General features: G+C 34.8%; 1 protein-coding gene and 1 long non-coding RNA gene across 2 annotated transcripts in view; both read left to right on the forward strand.

The window, feature by feature from the left end:
* The first annotated feature begins 6,716 nt into the window (after window positions 1–6,716).
* Window positions 6,717–15,602, forward strand: part of LOC110115615 (protein HESO1) — an 11,931-nt gene continuing 3,045 nt past the window's right edge. The window contains exons 1-5 of the mRNA XM_020848918.2: window positions 6,717–6,854; window positions 7,743–7,943; window positions 8,600–8,761; window positions 15,180–15,358; window positions 15,456–15,551. Of these exons, the coding sequence (XP_020704577.1) occupies window positions 7,778–7,943; window positions 8,600–8,761; window positions 15,180–15,358; window positions 15,456–15,551 (603 nt within the window). The 5' untranslated portion in view covers window positions 6,717–6,854; window positions 7,743–7,777. The remainder of the gene's footprint in view (window positions 6,855–7,742; window positions 7,944–8,599; window positions 8,762–15,179; window positions 15,359–15,455; window positions 15,552–15,602) is intronic.
* Window positions 10,063–12,549, forward strand: LOC114580460. The gene is made up of 3 exons (XR_003701858.1): window positions 10,063–10,698; window positions 10,805–10,981; window positions 11,060–12,549. It is a non-coding gene; the product is annotated as an uncharacterized LOC114580460 (long non-coding RNA).

Here is a 15,602-nt window from a genome sequence, read left to right on the forward strand (position 1 = left end):
TTAGTTTGTAGTGAACTATGCATATTCTTAGATGGCTCAACACAACCTGCAAAGAGGATGGTATGAAGAGTCAACTGAGCTAAAATGGGTTCAATTTGAATGCACTTAGGCTTTGTTTGGAACGACTTTCTTACTGCTTCTTAAAGAAGCTTTTAGCAGTAACGAAGATTTTTGAACTAAAACTCCGTTTTAAAAAGTAATAAAAAAGTCATCCCATACGGCTTTTTTGCACTAAAACTCCGTTTTAGAAAGCAATAAAAAAGGAGTCCCAAACGAAGCCTTAATCTTCATTTGAAACAGTTTTCTTACTGTTTTTTTTTTAAAATAACCTTTTAGTACAAAATTTTTTAGTTCAAAAAATTTTTATACTAGAAAACCATCTAACAAACCCTTAATTTAACTTTGTACCAATTCAGCTCAACTCAAGTAAGGGGCTCAACCTTAGTCTCAATTAGGGGTGCAAACGAGTCGAGTCGAGCTCGAGCCAGGGGGTGTTCGAGTCGAGCTTGACAACCAAAACCCGAGCTCGAGTTCGAGCTCGAGCTCGGGTCGAGTTCAAAATCCAAGCTCGAGCTCGACTCGTCGTCAAATCGAGCGGCTCGTCGAGCTCGCTATCAAGCACGTCGTCGCGCCCGTGATGGGCGGCCCATCGTCTCGAGACCTCAGAGATCGTCGAGCAATGGATGTCGTCGTCCCGAGATCCGACGACCAATGGATGAGCTTTGCCGTCGAGATCGAGATCAGTCACATCCAGCCTTTGTCCCGAGCTCGTCCGCCATCGAGAAACGAGATCCGCTCGTGCAACTGTTTTGGATTTCAGCTCGCGAGATTTGGATTTCCCGCCCACGAGCTCCACCAACGAGTTACTCGTTGAGCCGACGAGTCAAGTCCGACGTATGTTCGAGCTCGAGCTCGATTAGTCGTCGAGCTCGAACTCGTGTTCGAGCTCGACTCGTCGAGCCTGTTACCTAGTCAAGTCCGAGCCGGCTCGTAAGTCGGCTTGACTCGGTTGCACCTGTAGTCTCAATTCTCAAACTATGGTAGCATTGAGGAAAGGAGAATATCCTTCAAGGGTGACTTTTCCAATTCTTGCTTGCTCGACCTATGTGTGTGTGCGCGCTTGTTTGACAAACTCAGCTTAAACTTAATGCATAAGGGGGGTTGATTTCCAATGAAGAAAGTAGTCCACTACCACATTCGATTCTCCTATCGTTATTGCTAGATATATATAGTGTATTTGAGGCATTGGAGATCAACCCTCTGATAAACTATTATGTTGAAGAAAGTCGAGAAAAATCTTCCTTCTTTCTCAAATATTTGGGGCACTGGAGATCAACCTTCTGAAATATTATTGTAATGCTATTATTATTTGAATTTTGTAGTTTTTATGGTTGTCTATGTTGGTGATTGAGTTATAATTATAGGATTATACTTTCAATCATTCTATTAGATCTTAAGATATCACACTCTTCATGTAGTGAGAGGGGTGAATCTATTAGCTTCCTGACCATCAAAATTTCAATATATACACAACTCACCGCCTTAGCCTGGTGGTTGAGAGCTTAGGCTTCCAACTAAGAGCTCTTGGTGTCGTTGAGTTCGTATTTCCGAGACGCTCAGTTCGACTATAAGCTTGCTGAAATCGGAGTTGGGGTGCTCTCGAAATTAATTTTTGAAGTTTCTAACTAGCTTTCGCCTCGAGATTCGTGCCCGATCAAGCTAATTTTGTGATGCCGTATCACTTTGTGTATGCGTTGTGTGTGTGAGTTTGTCTTAAATGGCCTAAATGTCCCAAAAAAAAATCAATATCCTATTTATAGTAATACTATTTTAGGTATATACCCCCCTATCATGGTCCTAGTTTGCTAAAATAAGAAAAAAAAAATTACGCTTGGGAATATGCAAATCTGTGATCTTCTTTCAGGTATATTTCTCTGACTAACAACCCGAGTTTGACAAAATAAATGAAAAAAAAAAATTTACAAAACCAGCAGCAGTTGTGACTGTCATTCCCAAACCCATACATGCCTTCAAATCTATGATCTTCTTTTCTGATTTGCAAAAACCAGCAAGCTTAAGAAGTTGTTGTAGATTCCCTATTTCCCATAGTAGGTGAAATTGGAAAAGTCCCCAAGCCCGTCACTACATGAAAATCATCCATTACCAGCAGATTTTTCAGCGGATTTCCATCGAACTATTTTCCGGCAAATTTTTCGGCAGAATTCTGACGGTTTATTTATTATTAATTAATGTGATGAGGGAGAAATTAAATAAATATTAAGATTTAGAGGCCGTAGAGTAATTTATTGCAGTTGGCCCTGTTGGAAGGTTTGTTCATCTCACTGTAAGAAATCTATATCGTATTTATGATTTCAATAATATTGTGCTTTTGGTATTTTTTCGATCATATTTGTATTTCGTTATAAAAAATGAGGATATTTTGAATTGATAAAATTTTCAATGTGTAACTTTTTATATGTTATAGAGATCGAGATTATGAATGTTTTAATTATTAATTTGAGATTTTTTTGTTAGGTGATTTTGAAAATGAATCGATTTTTGCATATTCAAATATTTATTTTGACTTCTAAAACTAGTGCTTTAGTTCACTAAAAGCTTCAGAATGTTGTTATATGCAATCCATGGTAATTTGGTTAATTTTTGAAAATAAGAATTTTTGCTTAGTAGGATTTTTGTTGCCTACTGTCAGGATATTTTGATATTTTCTGAATTAAGTTAAAGTATGATTTATCTACTGCAATGCATTGAAAATGAATGTGAATACGTGATTGAGTAATAGCTGGTCACTATTATTATTATATTATTATAATAATAACATGTGTGGGGAAGAAAGTAAAGACTAGTTTTCACTGATGTTGGTTGGAGATTGAATGACTTGTACAAGATGTTGAGCCAACGAGTTTTTTTTTTAAATATTATGGTTGAGTGTTATCTTTGACTAATTCATGTGATACACTGATTGAGAGTTATAAGGAGTTATTACTGTGCTGACGAGCAAAGAGTAACAACTCTGCTTATTGAGCCAACGGGTTACTAACACTGGCTCTTATACTAAAAAACACCGCTATAGCTAGGAATTTTACTTGTTTAATATGATTATAAGAATGCATGCTACTAAATCATTGCCACTGTACGTATTAACTGTTACTTTCACCCATGATGATGATGTTACTACTGGTCTACTGCTATTAATATGTTGATCACGTGATATGTATTAAACATATGCACTGGACACTGATACTTATATGATATTTATGAGCATGTGATACACTGGTATAATTATTTTATATGATTTTACTACATTGACATGATTTCGACAGTATTTATTGATGTTTTGATTTGATGTTTTACACAATTTCTCTACTAATTGTAATATTGATATGACAATTTCTTTAGTAATTCAACACATGTATTAATTTACTCATTTCTCTATTATATTGCTCTATGATCATATGAATGTTATTGTTATGATTTAACTGCTAACATGCATATTGATTCTCTAACGTGCATTGAGGTCAGTTATAAGATTTGGTTTTTTGCTGGGTTGTTTAGCTCATTATATGTGGTTAAATAATTTCATATCATAGCGAGTATGAGTGTGAGACTAATCAGGATTTCTTCAAGTTCGATTTTTTTTTTAGCTATTATTTTATACATATGATAGATTAGTTGTGATATGATTAAATAGATTATGAGTAGTGTATATGACTTTTTGGGAAATGAATACAGATCTCAATTGATGTTTTGAATTATAGAATTTATTTTTGTTACTTATACTTATTGATGATATTAAATAACTCTATTTTTTGTATGTTAAAAGATAAAAAAATAATTTTTCTAAATTAGATTATAGTGCATAACACATGCCCTGTAAAATAGGGAGAAATTCAAAGAATTATCAAATGGTCATATTAATTCTCTTACTCGTGAAATATTCTTTTAGTATTTAATTGTATTAACATTGTAGAATTAAGCAATCTTTGACTCGTTGGACTCGTCTCGTCAAGCTGCTTGATTTGATTATAAACATGTCTCATTTGGGATCATTTGATCGTCTCAATTATATCTTGAAGCCAATTAAGCTTCTGGCTCTTTTGATATGTTTTTGGTTTGTCTTGTTGAGATAAACAAATCAGGGGAAATTCCATCAAAAGGCGTATGTTAAATGGGAGGCATGCAAGAATTAAGATATGTTATGCAAATGGTTTCGAGATTTTTTATTTAGAATTAGTTATTTGGTGAAAAACTTTAGGATGCTAGGAAATAAACAATAGCCAATGTATGACATATATAACAAAAATATCAATATGCATAAAATTAGTTATTTTATCGTACATATTATCCTGAAAATTTTGACTGTAATATTTATTGAATTTTATTAAGTAAAATAAAAATTATTGTATTTTGTATTGTTTCTATTCATTAAATAACTAATGTTTTTTTGTAAGTACACTATTAATATAAGTATTGAAAATGAATGCGGATATGTGATTGAGTAATAACTGGTCCTTAATATCATTAGAGTACTGTGATACTAATATGCTTAACGATGAGTAAAAGTTGGTTTCACTGACATTGACTGGAGACTTATTGATATGTACAAGAGGGTCAACGAGTTTTCCTTTAATATTGTGATTTAACATTCTCATTTACTGATTCACAAGATACTAATTTTGAGTTACAAAAATGTAATTATTGTGTCGACGGGTAAAAAATGATGACTTTGTTTGTTGAGTCAATGAGATACTAATACAAATTACTGGTTGCTAAGAAAATACCACTTAAATTATGATTTCTTACTTGTTTAGTTTGACTACTACAATTTTTGTTATTGATTGATTATTATTATTATTATTTTATGATTTTACTATTTTATTGTTACTATTTACTAATTTACTTTCAATGCAAGGATTTATTGTAACTACATTGTTTTACTTACTATCACTGATTATATTGACAACATTGTACTGATATTGCTACTTATAAGGATATCAATATTGTTCAATACTACTATTGATTCATTGTGTTGATTGCCGATACTGATTCATTGTATTGATATTGATTATGTGATATACTAAACACGTGATTAATATAATATTTTGATACTTATATAGAATAACTGGATAGCATGTGTACATCATTATATATAGGGTTTTATTATATTGATATGATTATGGCAGTTTTTACTGTGCTTTAGTTTCACTGTTTTATACGTTTTCTTTACTGATTAATAGTAATGATACAATGATCTCTTTATCGATTTGACACATGTACTAATTTATTTGTTTTTCCACCGTACTGCTTTGTTGGCTTTATTATCATAATATTTTATTTTTATAGATTATATTGCTACTACATGTGTGTTTTACTTTTTTTGCATTGATCCATGATCATATACCTACTACTGTTATAAATTGATTGATGTATTTTGATATTTTGATTATTAGTTTTATTTCAGTTGATATTACACTGATAAAAGAGAAATAAATAGCTATGATGTTGATTTTTAAAGATAAAAAGAATAATTCTTTCAAATTTGATCTTAGGACATTATAGATCTCCTCTTGGGACTTCTAATCCTACAAAAAGAAAGCGAAGCATTTTTAGCAACTCACTCAAAACTCTACTTCATGCCAAGTGATGATCTTCAATTGTGACTTCCGATCCTACATGAAGAAGGCAATATAAGCAGCTCTTCACCAACTCTTTCTAAACTCTTCTTCACGTAAGCCACACGAAGCCATAGGAGATTCAATGTTGGAGAAATGAAGAGGCGCAATTTGACAGTTTATGTTTATTTTAATTTTAAAAATAAATGTTGTGATTTTCAATCCAACAGGAACAGCATCCGAAGAGGTTTTTCACTTTTTCCATTCATTCGAAGCAGGGAACGAAGAGCCAAATAGAGGAACTTTTATTCTATCTAGTGAACGTACGCAGAGGAATGTTCGTTTTAGGCAAAAAAGCGCCTGTACCGACTTTTTTGAAAAAACTCGGTACACTGAAAAAAAACTCGGTACAGGCGCTTTTTTGCCTAAAACCGAACATTCCTCTGCGTACGTTCACTGGATAGAATAAAAGTTCTAAATAGAGGATGCGAAGAGACGTGATATCATACGGTGGAGATTTATTATGATTTTAAAAATGAATTGCTAAGATTATCTAAGGGCAGCATCACAAATTACAGTTTAATTTTAGTATATATTATTTATTTATAATATAATGAAGGAATATGATAATATTTGAATAAATAAAATAAAAGACAGGAATTTGAAATGATTGAAGACTCAAGCCACCTACTTGTGGCTTAACACTTTTTTTTGTCTAGAAAGAGACGAGGGCCAAGTCAATGAGAAATTATTATGTGCGGAGATCGGATGCAGAACATCGTTCGGAAACCAACCAGAATACGCAACGTCGGCGGTATTGAGTGCAATACCGAGCCACGGTACCGAGCAGTACCAAGCTGCGATACCGAGCAGTATTGAATTCAGGAGTGATATAGTATATTTTGATTAATCTTCAGATGATATTCGACATCCGCATAGAATAATTAATTCAACCCAAATCTTGGGGCTTATGCTTGTTATCAAAATCCTTTCGAAATCCAACTTATTTTTATCAGTTTTTCTATTTAAAAAAAAAAAGTTGATATCAGTTTGACCTAGAGTCTCAAAGCAGCGCTGCGATCTAATGGTATTTTCAGTGCCCGCGCACCTTTATGGGATAAATAGTTTAGGTGCGAATGGGCAATAGAATGCAGAGCGATTAGAGGGATCGGTCTCTCGAGTCTTGCTGATTGCCTTCTTCTCGTGGATTCCTCTTGGTAGTCGGTAAACTGCAGTCTTTCTATCAATATTTCTTCCCTGTACCCCCATCTTTACAGCCATTAGTTATTTGATCGATGCACATTGTTAGGGTTTTGGATTTTCTTAGCTTCTTCCCCTTTTTCGGAAGCCATTGTTTTAATTTCTGCTCGTATATCTGTGTTTATCAATTGATCTTCGCTTATTGAGCTGTAAACTTACATTATGCTTAGTATTGCTTGAACACAAGAAAGATCATTTTTTGTATTAAGTTGTTTGATTGTTTTTGAATGACAAATCACTACTGTGCATTGCCCTATCCAAGTTCTCCCAGTTGAGGTTTTGTTCTGTTGTTTTGATAGTGTTTTTAAGCTATGTCCATGTCCATAATGATCCGCCTGGTATGTTTCCTCTTGCTGTAATGCTGTTGGTATAATAATATAACTTATTCTGTCACTCCAACCTGCTGATCCTAAGGATTCATTGTCGTATTGCTGTCAATTTTTTTTTGATAATTTTCTGGCAGCTTTTTCCTCGGGTCTTGCAACTGTAATCAATTATTAAGGTTTCGTTTGGTAAACTTTTTGACTGTTTTTGTGGTAGGAAACTTAGCCTGTCCGTTTGAATGACAACTTCTGAATTTTTTTCTTAGAACATTGCTTTTAAAAAAACATGATTGAAACTATGGATGATAAAATTGTTTGTAACGGCCAAAAAAATGAAGCATAAAGCCACCCAAACAAAATGTAAGATTGTTGTTGCATGTTCAATTGTGCTCTATGTTATCTATGCTTGAGTGGTTAATCTGATTCCACTAACATACAATTTGCTTGAGTTGGGAAAGCTAATATGATGTTAATCGTTTATTTGATATTGTTATTTTTTGTTTGCTCATTTTCATTTTTTATTTTGTAGGAGTTCATAGTTCGTTGCTTGCTTATTCGAGCCACATGATGGCATATTCTGAGCCATTAGACATCTATGTTCATTCTGAGTTAGAACTCTGCGTCAAGGAAATCCTTTCTTTTATCAAACCCACGGTGGATGATATTCAAAAGCGAGAAAGTGTCATTAATGAGCTTGCAGGTGCTATTCAGATTGACCAAAGTTTAAGAGGTAATTGCTATTATTTTTTAAGCAACTTTTGGAGTGTACCTCATGTGAATGAACTAAGTTTATTAAACCAAGCTAACTGTTGTAAAATCGTGTTTTGATAAACTTGCACAAACTATCCATCAACTTATTGATTTTCTAGAAATTTAGATTTTTTGGAATCATTTATGACTTTTCTTATTAACATCATCATGCATTGTCTTTCCAAAATTTCTAAAGCCCTCACATTCCTGATCTCTTTCTAGAGATAGCACCTTGCCATCACATAATTTGTCTGGTTCTAGATGCACATTCCTGATTGCTTTTTACAGATAGCACCTTGAAATCACTTCAATCATTTGAATTTGCCTCTTGCCCTGTTCCTCCATGCATTTCTAAACATGCTATTGTAGTCAATCATTTTTCAGGTTTGCAGGAAGTTGTTTAATGTGGAAATGCATGGTAGTATTTTTTGAGCTTTTTTTGTTAGAAATCTGCCACATCTGATAATTTAGAACATGCAAAGTCAGTAAAATTCGTGAAGGACTATGATATATTTTTATATCTTCATAGTTTAACGCTTTATCATTTTTTAATTACCCTACATCCATCATGTTCCTGATGAATATTAGTCTAATATTTTTGCATTCTATAATTTAGGATAACATTTACAAATGCAGGTGCTTCGGTCAAGGCATTTGGATCTTATATTTCAAACCTTTACAGTAGATGGGGTGATTTGGATATCTCTATTGATATGACCCAATCTAGCACTTCTTCTGCTGATAGATGGTGCAAGCTAAATGCACTAGAAAAAATAATGTGGGCTTTACAAAGAACTGGTACTCTCTTATACTGAGATTTCCTTTCCTGTTTAAACCTGTCTATTCTTGAGAATTATTGCTAAAGATCAATTAGCGAGAAACATAAACAATGACAGATTGACTAATTAGAATTCCAAATATTACAAAATTGCACTTTTTATATGTAACTGAGACAATGTTCTTAGTTTCAAAATATTTGATTTGCATGTGATTAGGATACTTAAAGTTCTAACTTTGTGAAATTTTTTTTTCTAACTTTGTGAATTGAGTGAGCTTTGAAGCTCTAACTTTGTTAATCAACCAATGGTAACCCTCCATTTCTTAGCTATCTCTAGACCACCCCCCACACATCAAACCACACGCAGAAGGACAAAACCGGCGAATCAAGCAACGTGCGCGTTGACGCGACACGTCACTTGAAAGGCCAAACTACCTCCGATTGCCAAACGGACTGCGTTTTTGCAATCAGGACGTCGAATTTGCCCAAATGGAGACCACTCACAGTCAAATCGGATGAGTCGGTCCGAAGGGATGACCAACACCCGAGATTGACGCGCAATATCGCTCAAACAACATCCAATCACAGAACGGGTTTCGCCGTTGCGTTCAGAACATCGTCGACACTAAAAATATTATATTTTATTTGTTCAAATGGAATTTCCCGGCGAAGTGCGAATCTCGAGGCGGTACCATGCAAATCAAGGAAGTTAGCACTCGACGTTGCCCAAAAGACGTCCAATCGCGAAATGAACTTCTTCGTTGCATTCGAAACATCCTCAATATCCAAAAATGACATCCAATTGGAACAATTAAAGATGTGCAAGGAAAGCAGCACATCCCAAGGAAGCCATGCACAAACAGAGGAAAATGGCACGCGACATAGCCCAAATGATGTCCAATTGCAAAACGGACTTCGCCGTCACGTTCAGGATTCATCAATACTTTAATTGACTACCAATTTGTTCAATTAATGTCGTGCAAGCAAATCGACAGGGGTCTCGATGCAACGTGCACAAATCAATAAAATTAGCATGAGCTGTTGCTAAAAAATCATAAGACATGCACATATCATCAAATTTATGTCTTTTAAATTTGAATTTAATTATATAATTATACAGGAAATAATTAAAGAAATTTAAATATACATATATTTGAAATTATTCTTTATATAATGATTATTTTAACATAATTTTATTTTTTTTAAACAGATCTTTTTATTTTGAAGAAGCATAGGGGTTATTTATTAAATTTGACTTAATATTTAATTTGAGAATGAATCCTAGTGATATTCTTGACTAGACATCACCTCTTTGTGAGCTAAAGTTATTTTCATATTTGTCCACCTTGACAAATTGTTATGGATAATGGATGGATTTTGCTTTAAGTGATTAATGATTGAATTTTAATTTTAAATATTTTAGAATTTTGGAGATTTTGAGTTTTCACGGGCATTTACGAATTTGGTAGGCATTTGAATATTTGGAATTGACCATCCGATTGAGATTTTCTGTCAATGTGGTAATCATCAGGGTATATGGGGTCATTTGAAAATGTATGTATTTTGTAGAAGTTTGAGGGCATTTGGGAATATATGATCCCTTCTGGTTGATATTTATATTCAACATGGCCATCATCGGGGTGTATAGGATCATTGCATTTTGTTCATTGAACGCTGTCGACTCTGTTAGTTGCCGACATAGGATCAGGTTCAAGTCGTTTGTATGCTCTTATTAATTATTTTTTATTGTTATAGATCTTGAAGGCCTAACATGAACTGTAAAATAAATATTTCATCCGACAACGTGACCGCGTATTTATTTAATGGTTCGAACCGTGTCGACTCCTATCTACCTGCATAGAAGGATCAGGCTCGAACTTGGGCCTATCATTTGACCTGTGGAGCATTCTTAGATGTCACGTGTGTACCCGTAACACGCTTGTTGGGGCTCATGCAGGTGTGCAATTGCACGTGCCTTTATTGTGTTTATGTACATACAAATTATAGTACATGTGGAGGACATTTTTAGAATATTTATAAATGCCTTATGTCCGCTTGTATAGGTTGCGGATCCGGTGATGTGGCATTGCAGCTTGTAAATGCCTTATGTCTGTTTGTATGAGTGTTGCAGATCCGGTGGCGTGGCATTGTAGATTATAGACGTCTTCTATCTGCTTTTATGAGTGTTGCAGATCTAGTAGCATTACATTGCACTACGGTCATCTGCCCATTTTGTACAGGTAGACTGTCGTGAACTACTTATTACTTTCTGCAAGTAGATTGTCGTGCACTAACTAATCTCCTGTTATTGTTCGTAGGTAATTGCATTCAGTCCATTTCTCTTCTACTCGCTCACAGACAATCCATTGTATACACGACGAGTTTTCTACCGTAGCCCGTAAGCATCCGCATTTGCTATGGTCCTTTGGAACTTTACTTGTAAGTGACATTTGATGTGTACGACGGGTCTCCTACAAAAGCTCATAGGAACTTACATCTGTTGCACATCTTCCTTCTCTACTTGCAAGGGGTTAAAGTATTTGCTAGATATTTACTTATGCAAGTTTGAATGCATTTATTTGTGTCTTAGCTGACTATCAGTGGACAACATTCATCATTGATTCTTCATGCACGTCATAGCAGGTTGTACATATGATGGGTCTCTTGTAGTGACTTGTAAATATTTGCACTTACTACAAATCAACCGCCTCTATCTGCAAGGTTTTGATATATTTGCTTGACATTCACTGTTGACTGTAGTAATGTTGTAGTGTTCACTGCATGTTGCTAATTATCACCTATAAGTATACTATTCTGCATACGAAAGATCTTCCATTATTGCTTGCAAATGACAACTCACATGAGTATCCCTATGCACTGGAGACTCATCATATCTGGATCAAATCTCTTGTTATCACTTGTATGCAAGTCAATGTGTTCATCTGTGATTTGTCATTGAGTACTAGTTGAGCTACAGTCGTCGTTAGTACCTTCATACATATTAGCCAGCGAATCATCATGTTCCTAAGCAGCTTACGATGTTCATTGTTTTTCGACTTCTAGTGTTTGTAGAAAACTACTGTATTCATCTTCGAGCTGGTTGTCATTGATTGAAGGGAAGCTTTGGTCTTCATTTCATATACTTCATAGGTTCTTAATGAATATGTTATCCATGATCAAGGTGATTTGTATACTCTTATGTTATATGCTCCCTTTAGATTGATTGTAGCCTGCTAACATTAGCTCATAAGCATGTGTTTAGCAATTTTTCATGATTCTTCTGATTACTCATTGGTCTTCATATTGTTTGTTGCCTCTGGATGGGATGTAGACTTCTCATCCACCGTGAGTCATTATTTATAAGCAAGTCGTTACATCCCCAGTTTGATTTGTTAATGCTCATTTGCTTGATTAGACTTGTCATTTGGTTGAAAGAAGTTTATTTGAATGCAATCATCTTAAGCAAATTATATTGAAGTTCACAAATCCTTGTTCATTTAATTCAAGTTTTGTAGTTTTGTTTGTAGTCAAGTCCCCTGCAGGTAGTTCAAGTTCAAGTTCAAATCAAGTTCTTCTTGGTTGAGCTTGATTCAAGTCCTTTGTTGTCCAAATCAAGCTTGAGTTAATGTTCAGTTTGTTTCATTTGAGTTCAATTCCTGTTCAAGTTTGAGTCCAAGATCATTTTTTAGTCTTTTTATATTTATTCAAGTCTAGTCCTCTGCATTTAGTTTAATTCAGGTCCTCTGTTCAGTGCAAATTTCGGCAGTCTTCTGGCGTCTCCCCTTTTTATGAGAAATTTCAAGAGTTATCCCACCATGTTAATAAAATCGTGTATGGTAGGTGTCCTTACACACCGCGCCTTGTTGTCTTCATTCCCACCGCACCAATAAAGGCATATATGGGGTCTTTGAGAGTACTTATTTTACAAGATAATTGGTTTCCCCATGCTCGAGGGTACTTACAAGTAACCTGCCTCGCTGTAGGCATTGTATCAGCTTCCCATCCTACCACAATAATAAAAGCGTGTATAGGCGATTTTTTGGTATGTCGCAAACGCTGAAATGGTGCTTTTGGATCATATGCTTCGTCGCGAGTACTACGACAAACTTCCTCCCACCACGCTAATAAAAACATGTATATGTGATTGTTTTGTCACGCTGCTAGCATAAAAAATGGGCTGTTTGAGTTTTGAGTTTGGAGGGGTTATACCTTTACGGTGTGGTGGCAACGACACAGTTGGCACACATATCGAGGTGAGGGAAGCATTTCTCTTTCTTATCTTATTATTAATTATATTTAATTATGATTAATAATAATTAATTTTAATTAAAAAATAATTAATTATAAATTAAATTAAATTAAAAATAATTAATTATAATTAAACTTAATTGATTATGAGTAATAATAATTAACTATAATTAAACATAATTAATTGTGATTAAATTTAACTATTATAAATTTATAACTAATTTATAATTACTCATAATGAATTATAATTAATAATAATTAAGTTTAATTAATTATAATTAATTCGTGCAAAATTTATAACAAAATATATGCAAGATTTGAACTGGATTAAATCTGGTCCGGGTAGACAAGATTAATCCAGGATTTAATTGGATTAAGGCAACTGTTAACTCTCACAGTAATTAAACCCTCAGTTTTCTCTGTTTGCAATGGGCTGTTTGGCGACAGGAATTGAGCAAGATTTATACTAACTCTTGTGGGGAAACGGGATTAATGCAGGTTTTGATATAGGATTTATGATAAATCATATTTAATTAACAGGATTTATACGGGATTTGAACTAAAATCCGTCGGCACGTCAAACAGGATTTAGGGACTTTTAAATCTTACAACGAATCAAATCCCCTGTTTCCCTGCTCTTTGCTTGGTGGATTTGCGGGATTTAGCCGAAGAAGCCCGTGCAAGGGATAAAGTTACCTTCACAATGAGCGGCTCCCGTCCTTGCTTTCGATCAAAATGTCGCAACTTCCGCTCCAACAGGAAGGGAACGTCGTCGAGGGTTCCAAGTCAACAACAACGGAGGCGAAGGATGGAGGTCGGCTAGGTCTTGTGATTGGTTCGGCTGCGGTCGACAAAGAAGGAAGGAGGAGGTCTGGAGCCAGTGGTTTGATTTGACGTCAAGTTCGGCTACATGAGAGGTTTTGATGGAAGCAAGAGGTTGACGACGTTGGTTTGCTTGCGGTTGGATTTAGTTGGATGTAGCTGGAAGTGAGGAAGAGGGAAGGAGGCGGAAATGGGTTGAGGCTTCAGCTAGGGTAGTTGGCAGCAAAGGGATTCGGCCAAACTTGGCGAGAGGAAGAGGTAGAGTTGCTATCAAAAGCTTCACCCCTTTCGGTATTTAACGACGCGAGGCAAGGCGTCGGGCAGGACAACACAATCAAGGCGAATGCGGGAGAGGCGGCGTTGGATCGTGCGTAGGATGTCCGAACCGAAGATATGCTGGATTTGAGGGATTTTGCAATCGTGCAAGTTCGGCACTACATGCACGAACGAAATTTTTTTTCTTGTTTTATTTGCTACAGCATATAGGTCAATAGATATCAGAATTAAGTAATATTGGGCTTGTTGGATTCATCTCTTCGAGCCGCTCGATTTTATTATAAGCATGTCATATTTGGAGATTATTTGGTTACCTAATTAATGCTTTGAAGGTTGATGAGATCGGAATTTAGATGGTCCCAAATTTAATTTTGAATGTTTCCCATTCAAATATGCCTCAAGATTAGTGATTGATCCAGGTGATTTTTGATGACGTGTCAATAATAATTGTAACAAAACGAAAATTAAATATTAATATAAAATTTTTCTTTCATGCTTCTTTAGGAGAACCTATATGTTAGTGATTTTTAATCCCACCGACCCCTTCTTCAGTACAATGTTTTTTTTTTTCTTAAATTAACTGTAGAAGATGCATATTCACCAACTCTTTGAAATCTATTTATATCTTCCCTTGCCGGTGATCACATCATTTGCTTTTAAGTGGATTCTGGTGCTGTTTCCTTTTTTTTTTTTAACTTCTCAATCAGCTTATGGATCCTTGCAAAGAATTATAATATTTCTTTTTTACTACAAGGGTAATTGTAAAATGTAAATCTTTTGTGAAGTGTGTTTTATTCAAATTATGTTTTCATGTTTTTATTTATTGACACTTTCCTAAATTGCCTACTAAAAGTCAAATGTTAAAATGCTTGCCAATCTTTAGAGATTTGAAGAAAACGTATGTTGCAACACCAAGAAAGTGGGAACTTATTTTTTTACCTCTTTTCTCCAATCCTAAAGTTATTTTCAGTAAAATATTTTTATTTTGCAGTCGCCATTCATTTGAAATGAAGTAGGTGGTGTTTCTCTCCATCTTTTTCTATTAGGGATTGTTTTTTGACAGTGAGATTTGATTATGATGTTCTTTTCCAGGTATTGCAAATAATATCGAGTTTGTCCGACATGCTAGAGTACCTCTTGTCGTGTATCAGAGCAGACGCTACAATATATCTTGCGACATCACTATCGATAACCGAGCTGGTTATGTCAAATCCTATATCCTACGTTTGATCAGCAACATTGATGAGCGGTTCCGTGAATTAGTTTTGTTGGTATTATTTATTTTCGTGATGCAGTGATCTGATTAATTGACTAGTTTGATTTTTATGAATAGCTTCCTCTTACATATGATTGTACTCTTCAATGCAGATCAAAGAATGCGCCAAAGCACAACATCTTAATGACCCAAAAACAGGGACTTTAAATTCTTACTCACTTTGCCTACTGATTATCTTCCACTTTCAGGTTTTCCTCGACCCTTACATACTTTGGAGGCTTACTTTTAAATATTATGGC

Source organism: Dendrobium catenatum, unplaced genomic scaffold, assembly GCF_001605985.2.
Source record: "Dendrobium catenatum unplaced genomic scaffold, ASM160598v2 fragScaff_scaffold_1028, whole genome shotgun sequence".
In the NCBI taxonomy this organism is placed as follows: domain Eukaryota; kingdom Viridiplantae; phylum Streptophyta; class Magnoliopsida; order Asparagales; family Orchidaceae; genus Dendrobium; species Dendrobium catenatum.